Genomic DNA, 24305 nt, shown 5'->3' with positions numbered 1-24305 from the left:
CTTATTTGGTTTCTTTTCTTCCTTTGGTTTTGATGACTTTTCAGCCTTGCTAAAGATACTAGAATATTCTCCTTTATCCATCAAGAATATTGGGAAAAAAACGATTAATCGTGTAAAGCTAATTTTAATCGTGCATAAAAAATAGTCAAGTTCTATATATATATACTTGTGTGAGATTATTAATAGTAATCACGTTAAAGAAAAACTGTTAATTATAAGACATGATGCGAATAATAATTATTGTCAATAAAACAAACATAATGCATTTTTAAAACCATAATTAGCCTCAATCAAAATATATAATGCAACCTGAAAAAGTATTATATTACTATCGGCTTAATTTTACACAATAGACAAATTATGATCAATGATGTGAATGACTTTATAAGTAATTATGATAAAAGTCAAATATTATTAATAATTTTAAGTATTGTAGTTGATTAATAGTTCAAAACATTTTATATTAATAATGTATATAAATTAAATTTTTTATTGTTATTCACGATAACATTAAGCATCCAAAAATAAAGAACTTGAATTTAACAAGCATGGGGTAGAAAATTTAATTCCTTTTTGGAGTAGAAAACTTGAATATGAAGCACGTACATTGAATGTCCCGAATTAATACAGAAAAAAATAATAATAGGTGAATTTTTACATTTTTTTTTATAAAATAATAGTAATATGTTTGCTTGTGGGTATATTTCATGTACTTCAAATTTGTGTTTGAAATTTTATAGTTTTAAATGTTTTGATTTAGTTACAAATTGAAAAAAAAAAGTAATTTTTCTTAAGACCTTGCAAACTCAACCCTTTTATTATCATATTGGTTCAATTGAGTTTCATTAAAACCATAGATTGAGTATCTAACCTAAACCGAAAGAATTTTATTAAGTTGGATTTTATATTTGACCAAATTCAACTAGTGTATATGTCATTTGAGTATCTAAACTAAAATAATTTTATTAAGTTAGATTTTGGATTTGACCAAATCCGACTCATGTATATTAAGTTGCATTTTGGATTTGACCAAATCCAACTCGTATATATTCCATAAATTAAATATCCAATTTAAATCAAAAGAATTTTATTAAGTTGAGTTTGTGATTTGACCAAATCCAACTCGTGTATATCATTGCAAAACAAAGAAAATGAAAAACTTATGTTGCGTTTCATTGTCCGGCTCGTTTCTATTATAAAGAAGAGGAAAATAATGACAAAAGTGAGATGAGATATTTTAGTGTTAAAATGCAAAATTAAGCATATTTTAGAGTACAATTTTTAACCCCAACAATATATTTGTTATAAAAGTGAAACTTATTTTCTTGAAAGATTTATGTGCATGCAAGCCTTGCTTTATTGCCCTTTTACGTATTCAAGCTTTTTGTATTCAAAGCAATGATCTAATCTTTGTGCATTGAAATAATAAGTATGATATATTGATTCATTGTTCCTTTACCCAATCTAAATCGACCATTACTATGAGTTTTAAAACATGACTCCCAACCCAATTTTTAGCACTAGTTTATAATGTTTTGGGCGTTTTTTTTATATAATATTATTGAAATACAAAATAATATACAAATACAATATTATAATATTTTATAAAAACAAAAAAGAATTTATCATATTTTATAAGATATTGTATTTGTGTTCTATTTTATGTCAGATGTTTTTTTTTATTTTTTTATTTAAGAGAAATATTCATACATTTATATATTGTGATTTTACGATTTTGTTCTCTTGTTTTTTTTATCTATTTTGATCCATTTAATTTATAAGGACCGTACTTACATTATAATTATCAAATAAATGAAATAATATCAAATTAAAAGTTAAAAAAGTTTACGAAAAGAGAATCAAATATGATTTGATAAAAGAAGGTACATTCCTAGAGATAGAGACTATGCTTTCAATTAAGTAAGTCACGATATTGAATTAAAACCTATATCAAATACAAATAAACTACCTTGTGTACAAAAGAAGAAGATAAAACCCATAAACAATGTCTTTATTTTATTATTAGGTTCAACATTTTTCATAGTAACCTAAGTTGGATCCCGATTTATTAGTGGCAATTTTCACTTCATTGATAGAACAGAAAAAAAACCATAAACAAACCACCAAAATATACAAGAACATATAAATTATATTTATTGTGGCGATCAACTCAACCCAACAATCTCCTTTGGAAGTTCATCGGAGTAATTAATTTTCGAGGAAGAAGACGGTGGAGAAGGAGGTAGCCGAGAGCTAAAATTTTGAAAAGGAAAATCCTCATGAGGACTTTCATTCTCAAAATTGAGTGCATAACTAGAAGGATCGTAGCTAAAATCAGCTGATTGTGATTGACGATAATGATTGTGTTTGCGACCAACACGTGACTTATGACTTCTACCTTTAATATATGAAAAATCACTTCCATTATTAGTTGGTGATTTCTTGAACCACGGGGATGATGAAGTTGACGAGCTTATAGGTGAAATTGGTGTTCTTGGTATATGTAATTTGTTGCATAATCCTTCACCTTCTTCAAATGATTCATGATTATGATAATGATGCATATTTCCCGTGAAGCAACATATTGAATTTTTTAACCTTTCCCTTATAGAAGATTGTCTATGAATTCCATTTTCCATCATAAAGAGGAATTTGATTAATAATAATGAAAACTCTTAGTTTGTGATGTGGTTGAAGGAGAGTGGATTTTATTATGGTTTATATATAATAATTTGAGGGCTTAAGGAGGAAGAGGAATTTGAAGGTGAAAAATGAGTTGAGGATGTAACAAGTTTATAAGTTAGGAAATTCCGAAGAATCCGTGTGATGAACGTGGTTGCGATTTGTGTGTTAAAATCGCGTTGTTGTGTTTATGTTTAGGTAAATTTTAACCACGTGTCAATTTTGCTTTTTATTTTTCTCTTTTTATTTGGCTATAGAATATTCACCATACAAATTCAATATTTTTCGTTTTCGTTATAAAATATGTTATTGTTATAAATAAAAAAACAAGCCAAAACAAATCATAGTTTGTTAATTAGTTAATTAAACCATAGGGAGTGAGATTTATGTGTTCGTGAACAATTTGCCTATTTATCTATTTTTGGAAAAGTGTTAATTTTCTTTTTCTTTCTATTTTCTTAGAGTTTTCTCGAAGAACATTCTACCAATCACATAGAATATCTTTTATCTTCAAGTTTGTTATCTTTCTTTGTGAGTAATCTCATAAGATACTAAAAATTGTTTATTTTTTTTTTATAAACAAAATAATTAAAATCACTCTAACTTATTACATGAGATCTCAAGTTACCCACAAATTAAACTATTCTTTTTCATACGCATTGACGAATCAAATCTTAACATATTCAACTGTCATTTTGACTTTTTCTCTCAACAATTATAACTTTGACCATTTTAACACATATTTTTTTACGTTCAATGAGACTTTTTTCTTCACCGTATGACGATAGTGTTTACACGAAAATTGACGATAGTGTGGCATGAGTAACAATACATAGCCAATGTAATAATATAAAGGTAATTGATGGATAAATAGGTAATTACTGATAAAAATAAATAAATAAACAAGTGTTTTTCTTGCTTTTCGTTCAAATGGTCTTAGTAACAAACAAAATTACTCTATGCAAAATACACTAGTGAATTTATATATATATATATATATATTATTTTTTATTGATACTCTTTTAATTTGAATAAAAAAATATATTTTATAAATAAAAAAATATATTTTATAAATAAAAAAATATATATAATGAAGTGGGTGAAAATATTCTATAATATATTTACATAGAAACATTTGATCTTCTAATGTAAAAAAAACATGGAGTGTAAAAAGATATAATAGAAAGGTATAATGAGAATAAAGATAAAAGAAAACTAGAGAGATATATAGTGGTGGAAGCTACATATATTTTTTGTTATGCCAATAAAATATTTAGATGTGTATTAAACAAAAAATAAATTTCTTACTAATTATAAAACAAAAATTAACTTGGGGGGATGAGAGCCCTTTAGGTCACAAGTGGATTTGTCACCTTCTAATAATACTTTATTTATATCCATTTTATAAATATATTATTGGATTGAAAACTATAATACATACATTATGTATACTCTCCGATTTTATTTACAAACAAAAGTGAGTTAATAAAAATTGAAGTATGTAATATGACATTAATTTAAAATTTTTTTCTAAATACCATCCAATAAAACAACCTATTTCTTAGGGGGCAATGAGCACCTCTATGAAGCATTTTTAATAATATTAATAATAATATTTTATTTGAATTTTGTTTTTCTTATTTATTAAGATGCGAAGTATTTTTAATTAAATATATCATTTAATATATCTTTACACTTGCAAAACCTTTTACTTCCTGTACTTAAATACTTTTTAGGCTTTTATATATATATAGAAAAGAGGCTTAAAACAAGCTTTTGAGCGGCTTAGATCTTAGGCTTGATTGAGTCCGGTGAATTTCATAGATTTTGCAGTACACATATGGCAGTAAAGTGTCACCTAGAAACCATTCATCAACAAGATTGACTTAAGGGTAAGTCACCAACACAATCTCACCTTATGCCTCAGAAAAGAATAAAAATTTACTTAATAAAAACTTCATATTCAATTTTTCTTTTAAATAAAGAAATTCACACAACACAATTTTATATTATATAATTGCTAATACTAAAATTAATAAGATCAAATATAAAATTACATTTGTCTCGACAAATATTTGATTGGGGATTTATCGATCATTAATTTAAAATCTAGCTCGCACTAAAGTTCAACGTTACAAACATTATAATTTAAAAAATTAAAATAAAACAAAAAAATTAAAATGATTAAAGTACTTAAAATTATAATTTAAAGAACTAAAATACAACCAAAAACACTTCAAAATTAAAGTAAAATCTAAAAAATAATATAAGAGATAAAAAAGACTGTAATTTAGTTTTTTTAAATGGTACCATTATTAATGAGACACAAAAATACTACTTGAAACAAAAAAATTAACGTGCACAAATCATTTTTCTAATAAAAAAAAAATTCATTTGATATACATAACCTAATCAATCAAATTAATACAACATAACTATTCATCTGTAGCATCAACGTTTGATTTGAGAAGCATCTTAACAATATCAACATTTATTAACTGAAATGAAAGGATTTTTTGTTTGTATATCCTTTTTTTTTTTAAACATACTAAATTGTCACACTTTAAAAAAATAATGTCAAATTGTACTATTTTTTAGTACTATTAGATCATCGCATTCCAGACCTATGACATCTTGAACATTTTTTGTTTTTTTAAATTCAACCTAAGGTCGCATCCTGATGATGCGACCATGTACTAGGTGTACACATCTTTTTCTCTATATTTTTGCAATTACAAAATTATTTATTTAATAAAATAAAAATAATTATAATATTTTAAAAAATAAAATATTATTAATAAAATAAAATTATATTGATAATAATAATAAAGTAAATTATATTAATAAAATAAAATTAATTAAATTGAATAATTAATATATATTTTTTGTTCAATTTAATTTAATTTACTTTATTAATATAATTTACTTTATTATTATTATTAATATAATTTTATTTTATTATTTTTATTTATTAATAATATTTTATTTTTTAAAATATTATAATTATTTTTGTTTTATTAAATAAACAATTTTATAATTACAAACAAAAATTTATACACCTAATACGTGGTGACATCACCAATACGGGACCTTCTATTAAATTAAAAAAAATTCATAATGTGATAATTTAGTATGTTTTTAAAAATAAAAGAGATATAAAAACAATCCGAAATGAAATACTTTATTTTTCAAAACAGTTCACACAACAACCGATATGCATCTACAAATTACAATATACTAAAAAATGACAGAAATGGAATGTTTTTTAATTCAAATTGAATGGAAAAAAGAAATAATAGGAGACGACTTTTTTAGAGTTCTCCACTTTCAACAACAACCCGGAAACAGACAGAACTGAAGTTGGAAACCTCATAATTTGATCTTCTTATGTTGTTCTTCACATGAACCAAAATCAAAAACACAAACAAAAACATGGGTTGTGGAAACATGTTCTTCACAATTTTAATAACATTCTCAGTATCTCTAATAACATACAACATCATCATCTCAGGAAATGCTCCTCTACAACAAGATTTCCCTGGTCCTTCACGTAGACCTTCAATTACTGTTGACCCATTAATCAAGATGCCACTTAATAGAAAAAGATCTTCTCTTTCTTCTTCCAAGAGGTTGTTTCATACTGCAGTTACAGCTTCTGATTCAGTTTACAATACATGGCAGTGTAGAGTCATGTATTATTGGTTCAAAAAGATGAAGGAATCGAAGGATGGTTCTGATATGGGTGGCTTTACCAGGATTTTGCATTCTGGTCAAACTGATCAATTTATGGATGAGATCCCTACTTTTGTTGCTCAGCCTTTGCCTTCTGGAATGGATCAGGTTTTTTTTTTTTTTTATAATTTACTTACTTTGAATAAAATATAAGAAAAAATGGTAATAGAAAAGTTTGTGAGAGTACAATTAAATCAATTGTGTTTTTTTTATGTGGGTTGGTTTGAATGTTTCTTTGTGTTTGACTATTTAGAGAAAAAATTAAAGGAAGAAAATTTTGATTTGGGGTTTGGAGTTTTGATTAATTTGTGCAAAATGTTGTGCACTGAACTTGATCTTGGGAAAAAGTTGTTTATTTTAGGATTGGAAATTTGGGCCATTTTTTACTTCTCTAGTTAAATTAGAAATGCTAGGAGTGTCTCCAAAGTACAACTAAGTTGGTTGCTGCAAGGAGATTGACATGTAAAAGCTGGAGTTTGAATCCGAGATTCTCCACTTTTTTACACTTAAGGTGTGAGTCTAGCCACTAGACTATTTGACAAAAAAGAAAAGAAATGCTGGTAGTAAATCCTACTAAATTTGATAGTTGAGTTTGGATAATTTAAGAACTACAATATAATATAGCTTGGACCAATGACTAAATTGTAAGTGAGGTGGGTGGGTAAACTTTTAGGGATGGAAGTAGCTAGTTTGATCAATGAAATTAACGGAATTTTAAAACGATTCCTCAAATAGAAAGTTTTTTATCAAATGAATCATTTTGGGTCGGCCAATTTAGTCATTAAAATTGTTCTGAAAGTTCTTAAGTGATCGGAAAATTTTAATTTCAAGAATAATTTTGGCTAGAAAATTGATTGACTCCAAAAACTTAAGGACTAATTAATGACTTACTTGTTATTATTGTGAAATCTTAATCATTTATGCTCCTCTATGGCAGGGTTACATAGTTCTTAATAGACCATGGGCATTTGTACAGTGGCTTCAACAAGCAGATATCAAAGAAGAGTATGATATGTTCAACTTTTAAGTTTTAATTTCTTTTCTGGGACTTTGGTTTTGACTTTTGATTATGTATTTTGTTTTGTATATATCAGTTACATATTGATGTCAGAGCCAGATCATATAATTGTGAAACCTATACCCAACTTAGCTAGAGATGGAATGGGAGCTGCATTCCCTTTCTTTTATATTGAGCCTAAGAAATATGAAACAGTGTTAAGGAAGTACTTCCCAGAGGAGAATGGACCTGTAACCAATATAGATCCAATTGGGAACTCACCTGTAATTGTTGGCAAGGTATCTGTCATTTAGAGTTTGTTTACTTTGTGGGAATATTTTCTATTTTTTCAGTTTCTAAAATTTGTGTTAATTTTACTTGCTAACAAGGAGACGAGAGACTATTGAAGTGAACAATTGAATGCATTTCCATAAACAGTGAAAATGTCAAAAGAACTGTTTTCGCTATTTTCGGAAATGCATCATGATTGTTTGCTAATGTTTCCCTAACTAACATTTTATCTTCTCTCCATTAGAATGTTTCACTTCACAAGACTTGTATATCAAAAGAGCTGCTTCACTAGTTAGGGATGCATTTCCTAACTAGCTTTACATCTTCTCTCCATCGCAATTTTTCACTTCACAAGTTTCGTATATTCTTATTAGCCAATTAAAATAAACAATATATTAGAAAATGAAAACAAAAAAGATTTTCACTTTTTCGTGGTAATTATGGATACTCTTAATTTTAAGCAACTTGTTTTCAATTTTATTGTAAAAATGTTAGGAATCCCTTAAGAAGATTGCTCCTACTTGGATGAATGTTTCCCTGGCAATGAAGAAGGATCCTGAAACTGATGTAGCTTTTGGATGGGTGCTTGAAATGTAATTTTCTTTCTCTTCTCTAATTTGTATTATCTTTTCTTAAGCATCACAACAACTTGACTTTTGATGCTATTTTGCATCATTGATATAGGTATGCTTATGCCGTTGCGTCTTCTCTCCATGGTGTTATTAACATATTATACAAGGACTTCATGATTCAGGTTTAATAAGGTTCTATTTTTAGTATATTTTCTACAGTCTTGTCTGATAGTAAGGTTCTCATGTGGGAAATATGTGATAGTGAATGAGAACTTTTGATTTCTTCTATGCATTATTTTTTATTTAAAAGCTTAAAACAATATGCAATTAAGAATTATATTTGAGACAGTCTAGTATCATAAATTCATAACACAAGAGTTGAAGTAAAAAACAGTTAGTTTTGTGCAGCCATTTTAGTTGAGAAATTTCAATGGCCTGCATAGGCCATGGTGTTAGTATGTCAAGTGTGGTGAGTGGTGATTCTAGACGCCTTGTTTAGAAGAGTTTATTTGGTAAGAAATATTGACACAAGCACCAGACATGACATTGACACATATCAGATACCAGATACTCCTTTAATCTGAAATATTGGTGCTACATAAGTTTTTTGAACTTATATACCACAATAAGTGCTTAAGAAGCAACTTGGTCTGGTTTTCTAAAACGTGTTTGCATTCTGTTTATGTTAATAACTTTAACATACCCTACAGAAATCACATAGAATAGTGTTTGAACAATGATGTATTCATTACTTTTTTGTATTATAGAAATTTCTAGACTTTTGGTCAATAATTATTTCTTATTTGATTTTCATTTTGCAACATTGTCCAATAAGACAGACTTACATGGTTCCTACATACTGAATTTATCAAAAGCATACTATCTTCAAATAATTTAGTAACATTTTGTTTGTTTATTATGTGTGTCAGCCTCCATGGGACAAAGAACTTGGAAAGACATACATAATTCACTACACTTATGGTTGTGACTATACAATGAAGGTAAATTGATCTACAATTCAATTCTTAATCAAACAACACTACATGTATGCATCTTTTTTATTTATTTTATTTCCTAGAGTAGTTACTAAATGTATGTATGGTGTGAAATATTCAGGGTGAACTGACCTATGGAAAGATTGGAGAATGGAGGTTTGATAAAAGATCTTATGGTGATGTTGCTCCTCCAAAAAATCTGACATTGCCACCACCTGGTGTTCCAGAAAGTGTGGTATGTTTCATCTTCCGTGTTAGTGTGGTTTTTTTTCTGAATTTTCTTCACATTTTTTGTGGGGATCTGGAAAAGTAATCGTTCATTAGGTTGATTTAATTCAACGTGTTTAAAGCTTCGTTTGGAAGTTTAGAGTAGAAGGGTAAAGGAGGGTTTTGAGGATAAAGAGAGGACGGGGAAGGGTAATGGAGAGTAGTCTCTTATCTTGCATAGAAGTTGTTCTTGAATATGTTGAAACTCAAAAAAATGCACTGGGAAAGAAAGGGCATTATAATTTTAGAGGGTTTTAAATTAATTTCCAAATTTTCAAGGTCTCTCTATGATACTCTTGAAACAAAAGAAAATAATACTTTTTAATATTCTCGTCTCTTTTGTTATGAATGATTTGGAGATTTGAGAATTGAGATGTAAAATATTACAATTCGGCTCTTCCTTTTACAGGTGACTCTTGTGAAAATGGTGAATGAAGCTACAGCAAATATTCCGAACTGGTCGTCATAGGGTGTTCTCAAGAGGGTTGCAATGTGTTGACACGGATTGGCAACGTACACCATGTATCTGTAATTCTAATGTAGATGACTTTAAACTTGAGGCAAACATGAATTTTTTCAAAGCTTGATAAAAAATGTGGTGTTAAGTCGCTGTCCAAACGTTTTCTTTTAATTTTATTGGTTGTAGTTGAGAAGACGACAATAAATTTCGGCCAGGAAAAAACCAATAGCCCTAAACTTTGACATCTGTATTTTTTTACATACGACGATTTCACTATAAAACTAATTATTCAGTGCCATAAATCGCATAGACCTGAAGTTTTGCCCACATAAAGAAGCAAGATGTTTTAAGAGTCATAAACACTACAAAATGCTCAACGACTTAATGCCCATAAAGCCAGAGTTAATTCAAATACATTTCACAAAAGCCAGAGTTAATTCATAAAGCGCTTGCAGTTTTTTGAATTGCAGTAACATGGAAGTTTCTTTCCTTCTTCTTCGCGGTTGAAATGGTAATCATAAGTAATCTCTTCACCGGAAGATATGTCCCTCTCCGCAAAGAAGACCACCTTAAAAACCAAAAGTCACTTAGTTATCTCATCAGTGATCACTCAAGAGAAGATGAATGCAATGGAGATAGATTGCACCTAATTGATTAAATCTAATCTAGGACCATGTCTCTAATATTTTATTATGCCTAGGATGGTATCCAAAAGATCAAAAGGTTTGTAGGTCTGGGAAGGAGGAGTTGTAGCTAAATATAATAGAAAAATGTCAATGCATCTGAAAAACAGTTCTTCAAAAAACAACCTTCTATATATTCTAATTGAACAAAACATTAGCCAACAAATTCCACGCTGCCACACAAGTAGCATTGCGATAATCATGTGCTGCATATAAATTTTATCATGGCAATTGCTCAACATTCAATACATATCATATCATATCATGGCAATCAATTGGTGCAACTTTTTCAAATTGAATCATGTAAACAACAGATTACCTTCTTCGCATGCCCTACAGTAATCACTTTTGCCACGCAATTTGGCTGGCCATGTAAATAAAAAGTTAGTTAGCGTGCTGAATTGGTGTACAAATAGAAATGTGGATGTTGTAAAAAAATAAATCGCATTGATCAAGACTTCTGAAGGTCATTGATAACTAGTTTTTTTGTCAAAATTCCCAAAACTTTTAATATTCTGACTGTAGTTTGAGAATACTTCCCCCAAAGTAGTTCTAACAAGCCAGAAGTCTTCTTAAAAACCAACAACCATATGCATAAAACATCCACGAATAAACATTGAAGTTGATGAAAACTAGAAATAGAGAGAACAATAAACATTGAAGTAATATACCAGGCATGAGTGGTTAACAAATCGAGCAATCCCCCCCTTCCTTGTGGCATCAATTACATATTCGTCGTCTATCTTAAAGAAGTAGCAGGCACTTTTGTACTGAAGTTTCCTTCCAGATTGGTATTCATTTTCTCTTTTATCAGACACATGTTTTCGCACAATTTCACCGACATACTCTACAACCTATAGAAGCATGAGAAACATATGTTTGCAATCATGGTATATAAAACAGTCAAAGTCCAGTATTTTACCATTCTACCCCGAGATATGGACTGAGAAGTATAAAGACCAAGGCCGTGTATCCCAGATTTGTATACAACAAGATGTTTCCAGCCTTTCACTTGTTTGTAATGTGCATACTCTTTCTGCAAATAGTAGGCCATTAGATACCCAGCATATTCTTTGAACAGATAGTAGGACAATAATAATCAGGACAATAGGCTGAAGCTTACCCAAAACATTAGAATACCACGTTATCCCGAAGCAGCTTCCCCAAATAATTAAATGCTATTGGATGAAACTACTTGAGTGTTTTTATTTCTAACACACTTCACACATAAGAGCCCTTTGTGCCAATGTAAAGGATGCAAAGGCCCACTCTAAAGGTGCTGACTTTTTAAGTTTTTAATTTGAGCCCATGCTGTGAACAAGCTATCCCAAACTTAAGCTGTTGGGTGAAAGAATATGAAAGGATTTTATATCTACATATAAACGTAACTTTTAATTTAAAGTTTGCTTTTTTGAAATGCCTAAACCACAGTTCAGTTGAAGTAAAAAGTTAAATGTCGATATGCAGTTTTTGCTTTATAAAAATCAAAAACTTGATCTTCACAACTCGAGCGTATCATATGTTCGCCAAGATAGTTGTCATTTGTCAAATTCGTTAGTAGTTACAAAACACAAGTTTACAAGCTTTAGGTAGGTAGAACTGGTTGTGATTTGCAGACTCAAATTTTCATGAAATTGGTCAGAATCCATCTGATCCAGATAAACTCACTCCAACTTGGAAGTCTAAGGGCGTGCTTGCAAGTCTGAAAATTTTGTAAAAAGCAGTCGAAAATGGAAGGCCCAATTTTATTTCAACCTGTTTTGTGCCAGTTTCTTTCATAGTTGCATTTCATAGGGCCATGGCCTCACACAACACATGCAGCCAAGACCAATGGCATTATCTAGTTTCTGTTGCATGTGATCATTGCTGATCTTATGTAATTTTATCTACTTTCTGCTGTAATCATTACTGTACTTCTATCAGTTAGTTTGTTACACACTTGTCAAAAGTTAGTACCGATTAACTCTTGTACACTATAAATGAGTTATCTGAAGAAATAACAATAACAGTTTCAGTTATTCTCTCTCATTTCCAATTATGAAAATCTACCACTCTACATCCCTCAAGCGATGCTAAAGGCCTCCCTCCCTCTGGAGGGCCGCAAAAAACCTCCCCTCACTGGCAAACCTTCAAAGACTGCCAAGTCTGCTCCAGGTAAGCTTTGCTATGCCATGGATTGCCACTAATGTTAAGAGCAAGGTTCCAACAGTTAACAGGACTCTGGAGTGTGTACAGCTTTCCATTCATGACATTTTCCTAGTTCTATGTTATTCTACTACATTGGAATTCTTCTGCATTGTTATTGAGATGACGTGTTGATGTGTCAATGCAATTATTTTATGATACTTGTGATATATATGTGTGTGTGTGTGTGTGTGTGTGTAAATTATAGGTTTTTTAATATTAATTTATTAGGTAAACTCCTATAAGTTTACAACTTCAATCTACAGAAGTACCCCAGGTTTAGCTAGACTGGCAAGTTTGACAACCTTGATTTCAACAAAACAGATCTTAACCATAAAAAATAGAGGACTACAAATATAACTTGAACATACCTGGCAATCCTTCATAATATCTGAATCTAGAAATTTTGGAATTCCTTGTGAACGCAATTTCTGCTTACTTATGCGATCCCAAGCTTCTATCTTCTTATCCGGTACAAGGAATCCACCCCGATGATTATTTTGGATACCATCCCATCCATGGCCCTTGTAACCCTATAAAAATCCAGAAGATATTAATATCACAACTCAATCGCCCAATCTCCCTGCACTTCACACCTGATAATGCCACAACAAAGTTAATACCTCTGCCCTAGCACAGGTGAATTCCTTTTCCTCCCGATTGTCCATCTCATCAGTAGGGTCGTATGTAGACTGGCAGTTAGGGCCAATACCATGAAGCACACATCTTCCATAAAATCCAACTTTCTCGTCATTAACTCCCTCAGTTTCATTTTGCAATAGGTTCTATAGAAGAAGTTCAAAGACATTTTTTATGAGTTGTTATACAAACTAAAAGAAGCATACTACTCAAAGCAAGCTAACAAGTATTCAATGACTGCATATTCCACCATATAAGTTAAAAAATAATCAAACATTGCAAGCAGCCAATAAAATGCTTTGCAAGTTATCCTGGGTATCAAACCCAAGAATAAAAGACAGATGAAAACAGACACAGACACTGAAGATTACACAGAGACATGGGTGACGTCTAAACTATAGAGGTTCAAAAATCAATCAAACATTGCAATCAGCCAATGAAATGCTTCGCAACTTATCCTGGGTACCAAACCCAGAAAAAAGACAGATGAAAACAGACATAGGCAATGTCTAAACTATAGAGGACACTAGGACGTAGTATCTATACAAATTGGACTCTATAGTTTCTTTTTTCACAAGTATTTGAGTGTATGGTTGAGAGCAACACAAATGTTAATCTCGACCATTCATATCAGTCTCGTGAACTCATTTGATATATACATGTATGGGGGTACAAGGATTAACAAAATTCCAAATGAATTCTATCGAGACATTTCCTAACATCAGAAATAGTATGATGAATAATACCAAATAGAAACGGAAAATACCTTCTGATGAGCACACCAAGGATGAAACTTGACAGAGCAACCAACAACCCTGCACTTTATGCACGAACCACCCCATCGATTGCAAATTGAACACACCTGCAAGAAGTAATATAGAGAAAACACGGCCAAATATCAAATGTTACACGCACAAAAATTCTCAAAGTTTATAAAAATTATAACACCATTTCCTTTATTTAGATTGTCATATGCATGACGATCTGGAGTTGTGTGTTTATCCGTCCATAACGGCCAAGGACTTGCAACAAAGTACTAAGCCCATATGTAAGTAACTCCAACAAACAATTCAGGGCTACCATATAACCCTGAAGGGGCAAATAAGGAGTAGTTAGTTGACCCTAAATACCATAAAAGGCACAAATTTGACAATTTTTCAAGAGGGGCTACTTAACACTACCATTGTGCGTCAGTACAGTAACAAAAGATTAATTAGGAAACAAATAAGTCACCAGGTGATTACTATTTCCTACTAATTTTCTTATTTTATGTTTTAGTTTCTGTATGCCTTTACATCTGTTAAGATAATAAGATATAGTATATATAGGGCAGCAGCAAACCATTCCAACGGAAATCTTGAGTACAACCATTTAAACAGACTTAAATAATCATACAAAATTACAAACTATGTCTACTGGATCAGAATCAATTGAAAAACAAACACTTGCGACATTACTTAAGAAATTGGTTAACACGTGCAGTTGATCAATAAGTATAATTTCAACCTGATTAATAAGGTGCGTACCTCATCAGCTTTTGGACGTGAAACACCAGATACATCAAAAGCACTCATGGTTCGGCGACTGGGGCATCTTGTTCCAGGAGTCCAAAGTCCACAAACCATATGAACCCACTGCTTAACAGTTGAATCAAGAACTCCTGCTGTTATGCTGTTATGTACCTTCAAATTAGTAGCGGTGCACGGGGTATGTACCACATTATTAGTAGAAATTTCAGCATTCGCCAGATCTGTTGATGATGTGCCAATATTTTCAGGCCTTAAAATAAGTTCTTGGTCAACTCCACATCCAGTTTTTGAGGAATGAAATGCTGCTACTTTCTTTCCATAAACTTGTTGTGAAGTTCCACGTATAGCCATCCTGTCTTTCTCAAAGCTCCACACTTTTAGGAGGCTTTTTACTATTAAGCGACTCGATAATGCTCCAGTCATCGCTCCGTCTCCATAACCACATAGGACACAGGCCTTTTTATTGGACCAACACAAAACGAAAAGTATGAATAGAATTTAAATTAATTTCGACAGGAAATTAAAATGAGAGTATCAGAAAATAATAGTTCAGAATGTCTATATACACAGTAGCAGAGGAAAGACAATAGTTGCGTAGTAAGTATAAATGATCATTGGCGTATGGAGAGAGAGGCCTATAAAAATCAAAGGATAATAATTTTGATCGAATGGCTTCTTGCAGTAGAAAGCAAACCGGGAAAATAAAGAAAACTTAGATCGAGACTGAGAATTTGAATGAAAAAAATGAAATGAACATTGGAGTGAACAACAATAAACATACCATATCTATTGACTTTGTGCGGCATGGTCTACAATACCAACGACCTCTTTTAGGTAATGCTGAGATACCATAGCAAGCCTGATGCACCTAATAAACAAGATAATAAAGATAGTATCAAACTTATTTCATATTAAAATATGAAATGTTGAATAGATTTCATTAGTTACATACTTTAATTGGACATCTACTACACTCCAATATATTGTTGCCTTCATCATTGCTTGAGAGTTGACAGACACAGCAGAAAGAATCTGCATTAATGATGGATATATTTGCGTGTTCTTGAACAGGGCTGTAAGAACAATGCGATGCATAGAGTAAGAATAACAATATGCACCAACAAGAGAAATCTAAGCATTTAAAAGGAAGATTTCTACAGAATAAACAAATAAGACAACTTTTGACTTGCTCACATTTTACTTCTTGTGTACAAACCATGCTCAGGACCTTCAGCATACTTCAAAGTATTCTCCATTTGGGTTTCTGGCATGCATTTAAAAACCTAATCAGGAGACATTTTTAAGGAAAGTAATTCAAAACAACAACCCAAAAGGTTGTAATACTTCTATCCAATCTGCAACTAAATAATTACTGATGGTATAAAAAAGCATCACACACTATATTGTCAGTCTCACCTAGCAATGCAGAGCGGCCGACCCTAAAACTGGGATATCAGGAAGGCAGGGTGAGAGATGATTGCTATTATATTCTATTTATATTGATTAAATAGTCAAATAAATAAATAATTACATATATATATATATATATATATATAATAATAATTAAGTAATACTATTTATTAAATAAGACAGATGAATCCAGTCAAAAATAATAATTAAGACTGTAAAGAGTTTTTAAAAAAATGAACTATAAATAGTTAATACTGTATAAAAATGTTCAAATATTTTTATATTTATGTTACTATTATAAATATTTTAGAAAAAGTATATTTACTATAAAAAGTTTACTTATAGAAAAATAAACTTATACATAGTTTATTTTTATTTTAATTAAGTGGTATTAGGCAGAGTCCATTATCCTGGATTAAAAAATACTAGGCTCATCATAAACTAACGCTGGTTCTCAATTTTCAAAAAAGAAAATAACCATTTCTCTTCTGTCTTTTTCTACTTCCTCTTTTTCCTATCTGTGATGGCATGGCTGAGGACGGCAGAGGCAGGGAACATCGAAAGCTCAGGACAGAAAGGGCTGGGAACAGCGCAGAATTGGCAGAAAATGCATTTGCATTAAAGTAGTGTTGCTCCAGTCACAAAACACAACACAATTTCCTGCCGCAACTCAATTCCGCACTGCCACTATGAGGGCAGCTATCCCACGCAGCTCTGCGTCGCCGCTATTGACAGCATAGCTCACACATATGTTATCACTATTGTATAATGAATAGTGACATAAATTGGAATTATAATGACAGCTAATTATACCTACATGCAAATCAGCAAGGCGAAAATTCTAAATTTCAAATATGGGACATGGGTAACATAAAAACCCGCACACCATATCTTGTCATTAAATTTTTCTTCTTTATAGTTATTATTATAATTAATAAATGAACTAATTTACTGAAACAAAAAAGTTATTTTAAAAAGAAATAAAAGCAACTTAACTCAAATTTACCTTCAGCCGTGATTTCATTAATGCTGCGCTCTTTTCGAATTTTTCTACTCTTCACCTTCCATGGAGCATCAGCTCGACTTACAATATCACCATGCCTTTCTTTGGTATCTCTCTTCCCTTTGTAAATAACATTTTTCTTGCTGACTCTCTCAAAACCTTCCATAGACACATCAGAGTTTGTTTCATCATGCATTACTGTATCTTTGGATTCATTATCTTTCTTAGCTTTTAAACCAGATTTAAAACAGCTATAATCCAAACATGTTCCAAAGTCCAATCTCCTCCATTTCTTTTTTGTGGTTAGTTTAGGTGTTTCAATTGTAGGGACCATACATCTTTCCGAAGTTTTAAGGACCTTGCTTAGAAAGACAAGTTTTGCTGGTTCTGGTACTTCTGTAATTGATAATTCACTAGATATTTCCCCATATTTTCCACACACTACTGGTCTTTTGATTCTATGAGCATTTCCTTTTATGCTAGAGGATGACATCTGCATAGCACTTTTAGGTTCCTCATAGGATGGTTCTTGTGTTTGAAAATGCCCAAAGCAATCAGAAGTGAAATCCCTCCTTAATTTCTTCATTCTAGAAACACCATGTACCAAGTGAAACTCAGCATCAGAATTTGATTCTGACTCATAGCTATCTTCATTGCAGCGATGCTTGTTTAGATGATTCTTACAAGAGAGAAATTTGGATGAAAATGAAGAAGGTCTAAGATTATGATTAGTATTAGGTTGAACAATAGAAGCCTTGTCAGATGATCTTTGCTGACTAGATGAAAAGTACAACTGCATTTCTTCACATAAACTAGAAGGGGAATCAAAAGCTCCAGTACTTTCTCCTTTCTGGTTATCCAATGAAGCATCCAGAACTCTTGCCTCATTTCTCTTTTGCTTTTTTCCTTTGAAGCCCTTCTTGACTTTTAGAGATTGAATGGCTGCACAATTAGCACTAACTATTGTTTGATTTTGGTCCTGCCTTTTCTTCCAAATCAAAGAATCTAACAGTTTAATATCATCAATGAGACTCTGGCATGATTGATCGTTTAAGACTCTCAGATAACCTTTTTTCAAGTCGCTCCCACTGGTTGAGCCTGCATACTCGGCACTTTTTTCACTATCAGCCAAAAAAGATGACATGCCTTTATCAATTCCTGACCCCTCATCAAGCACAAGGTTCTCAATACAACCAGCATCTGTAGCATCTACAGGACAACAATCAACCTTGTTCACCTCCGTCACAGAGGCCTGAGAAACAACAGGAGCATTACATCCAGAAGAATCATTAAAATTTTCCTGTTTTTTCAACAAATCTTCCCTATCAATAACTTTTTTCAAACATTTGGCAGAAATGTTTTCCACTTGGAGACTTTCTTGTCTTTCCCAATCTAATACAGTAGCTATCTGATCTGAAAGTGTTGCATCACATAATGGTTTCCTGACCTTACTTGGCACATCTCTCCATTGAGGTGTATGAGAGCCACTTTTTACGGTGCCGTGACCATCTGAAGTTGCACTTAGCTCAAAGTAGAGATTTCCATTCATCGAAGCATTCTGATCTCTACTACACTCTGAAGCTATCTTCCAAGAGGTAACAACATTGGCATCTGCAGGTTTTCCTTTTACAATACCCCGAGAGGTTCGAATTCTGGTGCAAGCATTGTTTCTGCAACAGTTTTCCCAAGCAGCACTAGCATATTTGCCTACAAAATGTATATTTGACGGTTGCTTAGAGCATTTTTCACTTGATCTGGTATTGTTCATTCCAAGGCTGAAACATTAAATTGGGAAGAGAGGAAAGGGGGAATTTTTAGTTAGTGGTGTCACTCCCAGGAGAAGAACAAGTTTACAGACAATAATATAAATAGAACCCAGACTTTCGGAATCAAAAGCCCACAAACAGAAACAAAGCAGCCAAATTACCAAACAGTTACTGGGATTAGGAGTTCATCATGACATACAAAAAAACTGCAATTTTCTTATACTATATTCTTGCAATAGAATTGCATGCTCAAGCTCCTTTTCACTTTCACCAATGCGTACATCCATTATCTTATTGTTATATATCCATCAATGTGTTCACTTAAAAGACAACGAGAGCATATTCACTTCTCATGCCAGACTTTTACACTAAATTATTGGTGTAACACTTAAAAGACAACAAGAGCATCACTTTATAGATTTTCTTCCTAACTCAGCATTTAAAAATCTATGCTGCACTGGTTTGGTATTCGTTAAAATTTGATTATTGTATTTCAGAAGGTTCAAATTTTGGAACTAGAGCTTTTTTACAAAATCGCATGTGATTCGATCATTTATGCAGTTTGATCATATCTACTATGATTTACTACTATTATGCAGATTTGCTATTTTTTTTATTATGGCGTTGAAATTATGAGATTTTGTTGTCTTGATGTTATTATGTAAGGAGTTTTTATAGTATTATTTTTAATATCAGTTAAACTCTTACGTATCTATGAGTATAGTTTACGATCCGATTTCACCAGAGCAAAAACTATTTTAACTACAATCTCAAATTTGACAACATTGCTCTGTTGGGATAACTGCTGAAAAAAAATGCCCCGAATGCACCAAAGGGCTGGATAATCGACAGCAAAGAGGCAGAATAGAGAATGGAGAGAGGATGTGTCTCAACCAAAAGAACAAAGGATGGACTAATGGAAGAAGTTGCAACAGGAAAAAAAAAAAGGCAGTCCAGCAAATATGCACTATAAATGGAGTCTGGAAAAAAGGACCAAAATTCAAACTCAACGGCGGTCAAGCAGCAACCAGTAAACGTGTCAGGGTTGCTCGAAATAGATTGGACTTCTAGAAAAGTAAGGGCTTCTCCAGAAAAATGTGTCACCCTGCGGAACAAAGGAAGGTTTTGATCCCTATTTTCATTGTGTGGGGGAAGAAGGGCAGTATGCCACTACAGTTTACTATTAACTACTTAGATTATAACAAAAAAAGCATCATTAGAAAAATGAATTAAAGAGAAAACTAATCTTAGAGATACCACAAAAATAAGATGTAACTGAAGATAGTGTCTGATCAACATCAAACTATCAAAGCCACCAAAGGAATACAACATTCCAACAAGATGCAACAAAAAGTATCCTTATGACATAACACGGTATTTGCAGTCACCTCACCTCAAAGTCGGCCCATCATTTTGATGATCATAAGAATATTTACATTGTGATTTCTTTTCTATAGATTGTAAAGGTATTGGTGCTAAGGCAGAGAGATCACAATGTCTGTTCAAACCTGCAAGAAAAATAACCATGAAACACATGCATATTATGGATAAAATCTACAGTCCATGCCAAGAAAGAAACTAAGAAAACAGTCAAAACAGGAGGGAAAGGTTATTGTGTGCTACTCGACGAAGCCAGTTTGGGTATACCATCAGTATTCTCAAGATTCCAACAAGTACCCCTATTTTGGGGAAATTTCAATGGTGCACCAGAAGAACCCTGCTCAGATACTGAAGCCTTGTATATATCGTTTTGCGGTTTTGCAATAATTGATTTCCCTTGCTTTAGATTCATATCAGGAAAATACAATGTTTGTTGTTGCTTAGATAACTCCAGCGTCTGTGTCAATGCAAGCAACTTCATATTTTCATCAGACATGTAAGTATCCATATTAATACCCCTTTGCAGTAGAGTGGGACTCTGATTTTGCGTAGAGCTTGAAACAAGATAGGGAAGGCTCTTCAAATTTCCTTCAAATGGAGTAGATGTCCCCAAAATCAAGTGATTGTTTCGTCCAAACAAAGATACATTATTTGATCCTTGCAAAGCATTTGCACCCACAGATGTATCTGATTCAAACCTTGATTCATATATCTTTCCACTGACAACCGGAGTACAACTACCACTGTCAACAACAGTTCTTCTGATGGAGCCAAATTCAATGGATTGATTTACTTCAAATTGAGAATTTATTTTGGTACAGCAATCTTCACCAAACCTCGCAACTTTATCCTTGTCCAAATATTCATTGAGTTCTGATGCAGAATCATTTGATTGCCTTCTTGTGTGACCATTACTATTCCAGAGAACATTAGAAGAACCAAATTGTACAGTACCATATTCAGAAAAAAGGTTCTTGGGCATGATACCATCATACCCCAAGTTTTTACAAGCTTTTGTTTTAACCATTGGTTGAGAACTAAATTGTGGAAATGGTAAAAACAATGAACTCTTGGCCACATAGTCAGTTTGTGAGCTAGCTGTAACAGCACCTGAAATATTACTAAATCCAGACATATAGTTTGGGGGTTTAAGTAGAGTTGGTTCCTCACGCATTTCGATTGTACCAGCAATGTGGCTAAAATTTTTCTGCAATTCCACCTTCCTGCTAAGGTCTGCACTTAACGAACAAAATCCACAGTTAAGAAGTTTACCTTCACACTTGTAAACAATTGAAATTGAAACACTATAACAAACAGCAAAGACAATATTGATTCAACGCACTATTAGTCATCTGCTTCAGGGAATGCAGTTTTGGAGAACTGGCAAAGGTAAACATTGGTGATTCTGCAAATGATGAAACTGGATTTCCAGCCTGAGGTGGTTGACCAAGCCTAAGCTCAATATTAGAGGAAGTTGCATCTTTTCCTAGTAGACTACTCTTTACATTCTCCTTTTTGATGCATTCAAGGTCTTTTCGATGGCTTGTTGGAATTTGTGTTGACTGGATAATTGACAAATATCCATTCCTTTTCAGGGTATCAAGGAAAGGAGGTATAGACTGACAACCATCATCTAGTTGAGCTCCAAAAAAGTTTGATGAATGTGTACAAATAGCAACATTAGATTCCATTAACTTGGTTTTCCCCTGGTCATACTGGCTGTTCTGTGTAAAAGCATTTAAACCCTTGAGCGGAATGATGAAACCATCCTGGTTTGTTATTGGTTGTTTTCTGAACAATTCACCAATAAATTAATTGAGGTCTGTATCAGCATTTTTCAGAAACATAACATAGTCAGAAAACTTTTCAGACCTTAATGTGGCTGCAGCCGAATTCAAAATATGTGACAAATCACTCTTTGACATATCAGATGCAAATGCATTGGATTCCATCAGACTGCTTGTTGTTGATAATACTTCTGGCCAGTCCCATTCATTCTCATTTCCAGAAGACCTAATCTAAAGCATCATAAAAGTATCACCATCCAGTGTTCGCGATTGCTTCAAACACATGCAAATAAGAAATCCAACTCTCAATGGCAATAATGAAGTAAAAACAGGCAAAGAAATATAAAATTCTCACTACTTTACCATACATTTAGTTGAAAACATGACTATCTTCTAATAAACTAGCGAGAGCTCCAAAAATAAATGCCACTGTCTAAGACAATAGATGCTAAGACAACCTAATGAACAAATAAACAACACTCCATAATAAGCAGACTTGTGAAGTAATCATATCCCGTGTGTCTAAAATCCAAACTCTACAGTCATTATCATTGTTTGGCAATTGATATTCACCAAATGCAACAATGCACCGGACTAAGTACATTGATCTTCTGAATCTTTAACAGGCCCTAGTTTGATGGTATGAAATTAGGAATGAATGGTCCAAATTAATCAAAGAGGATTTTTCAAACAGAAATTCGTTACCAAAATATATGAAAAGTCGTTGTACAAAGTTAAAAACGCATGGGCACAAGAAAAACGTCATTTTGTTTCCTGTTTACAACATTGTATTATTATGTTTGCTGCTGAATATATAGTTCTCTCTACGTTCATGTTCATGTTACCCATTGGTAAGTTTTCAATGCAACATACAACAGTTTGTAGTAAAGAAAAGTTTAACCTTGTGTTTTGCTTCCTTGCACATCGGATGTAAAATAATGTATCACGAAAAAACATGTTATTTTCATTGTCAAGCTACTCATAATTGTTGGTAAGTTTGCATCCTTGTAGCAGTGTTGTCAAATAGCCGCTATAGCAACGCTGTAGCACTAGATCATAACGGAATTTTAACAAATCGTTATTGCTCCACAATTCACTATTGAGTACAAATAGTTGTCAGATCGCCGCTATTGCGGCTCTATAGCATAGCAGAATTTGAACAAACCGCTATTTTCCAAAATCCGCAATTGACAACACTGCCTTGTAGCACATGTAGCAGAAATGTTTCTGAATCCTAATACTTACGAAAAATCGAGTCTACATTTATGCAGTGATGTGTCTTATGCAATAATGTGTCAGCTTTCACACTGCCAAAACATTGCACCAGCCACCAAGAGCCAACCAAGCCACTAGATGGTTCACTGATTTATACCAAAACCAGCTTATTTAATGTTACGACCAATTTTCAGTGAGTACAGTTTTTGGGCCATAATCACATCAGCAGTTAAATAGTATCTCTGATCAAACCCTCCAGCAGTCTACTTCTCAAAATCATGAGTAATGAGTATTACTGTATCTATCAGTACTTATTTAACATACCATCCAATCCAAGGACGGAAACCGTAAAATAAAGAATGACGCTCCAATTAAATTTTTCTAAATGAAACAAGAGGTTAGCTGTTAGGAACCCAAGAATTGGATTCAAGGAAGTGGAGGAAGAATATGTTTGTTTCGAAAATATAAGAAAGAATAGGAGAGAAATCTCTCCTCCATGGGTTTTCCGTTCACAATAGAAACTCTACTCAATTCAACAAATGTTTACAATCTTCAATGATATCCAATCCAACTACAAAACTCCCTATTTATACACAATAATCTTAACAAAGCACATAGCCAACTAACTACTAGAAACTAACTCTCTTAATATGTATCCTAGCAATACACCCCCCCCCCCCCCCCCAAAAACACTATTGCAACCCCCCTGGAGG

The 24305-nt window shown here is 32.4% G+C and overlaps 2 protein-coding genes across 8 annotated transcripts in view; one reads left to right on the top strand and one right to left on the bottom strand.

Moving 5' to 3' along the window:
- Positions 1 to 5953: 5953 nt before the first annotated feature.
- On the top strand, positions 5954 to 10154 carry LOC101492318 (hydroxyproline O-arabinosyltransferase 1). Its single transcript, XM_004498702.4, has 8 exons — positions 5954 to 6522; positions 7352 to 7419; positions 7509 to 7710; positions 8198 to 8295; positions 8387 to 8456; positions 9204 to 9275; positions 9391 to 9504; positions 9946 to 10154. Exons 1-8 carry the CDS (start codon positions 6115 to 6117, stop codon positions 10003 to 10005), a joined length of 1092 nt encoding a protein of 363 aa, XP_004498759.1. The 5' UTR covers positions 5954 to 6114; the 3' UTR covers positions 10006 to 10154.
- A 43-nt stretch (positions 10155 to 10197) lies between these two features.
- The window catches only part of LOC101492875 (uncharacterized), a 16766-nt gene continuing 2658 nt past the window's right edge, over positions 10198 to 24305 (bottom strand). The window contains exons 5-20 of one of the 7 annotated variants that reach the window (XM_004498704.4): positions 22463 to 22608; positions 21933 to 22381; positions 20858 to 21823; positions 20604 to 20718; positions 17448 to 19219; positions 16226 to 16295; positions 15984 to 16104; positions 15813 to 15899; positions 15029 to 15487; positions 14269 to 14364; positions 13487 to 13648; positions 13235 to 13396; positions 11602 to 11715; positions 11351 to 11533; positions 10999 to 11043; positions 10198 to 10564 (exon numbers count right to left, since the gene is read on the bottom strand). In XM_004498704.4, the coding sequence (XP_004498761.1) occupies positions 10430 to 10564; positions 10999 to 11043; positions 11351 to 11533; positions 11602 to 11715; positions 13235 to 13396; positions 13487 to 13648; positions 14269 to 14364; positions 15029 to 15487; positions 15813 to 15899; positions 15984 to 16104; positions 16226 to 16295; positions 17448 to 19219; positions 20604 to 20718; positions 20858 to 21823; positions 21933 to 22381; positions 22463 to 22608 (5082 nt within the window). In that variant the 3' untranslated portion in view covers positions 10198 to 10429. Of the gene's footprint in view, positions 10565 to 10998; positions 11044 to 11350; positions 11534 to 11601; positions 11716 to 11802; positions 12052 to 13234; positions 13397 to 13486; positions 13649 to 14268; positions 14365 to 15028; positions 15488 to 15812; positions 15900 to 15983; positions 16105 to 16225; positions 16296 to 17447; positions 19220 to 20603; positions 20719 to 20857; positions 21824 to 21932; positions 22382 to 22462; positions 22651 to 24305 lie in introns of those variants that run through there. The other 6 variants (XM_073367665.1, XM_027333782.2, XR_001143800.3 and 3 more) reach the window with 6 other exon arrangements.

Source organism: Cicer arietinum, chromosome 4, assembly GCF_000331145.2.
Source record: "Cicer arietinum cultivar CDC Frontier isolate Library 1 chromosome 4, Cicar.CDCFrontier_v2.0, whole genome shotgun sequence".
Lineage (NCBI taxonomy): Eukaryota > Viridiplantae > Streptophyta > Magnoliopsida > Fabales > Fabaceae > Cicer > Cicer arietinum.
This window is presented reverse-complemented; position numbering and strand designations above follow the sequence as displayed.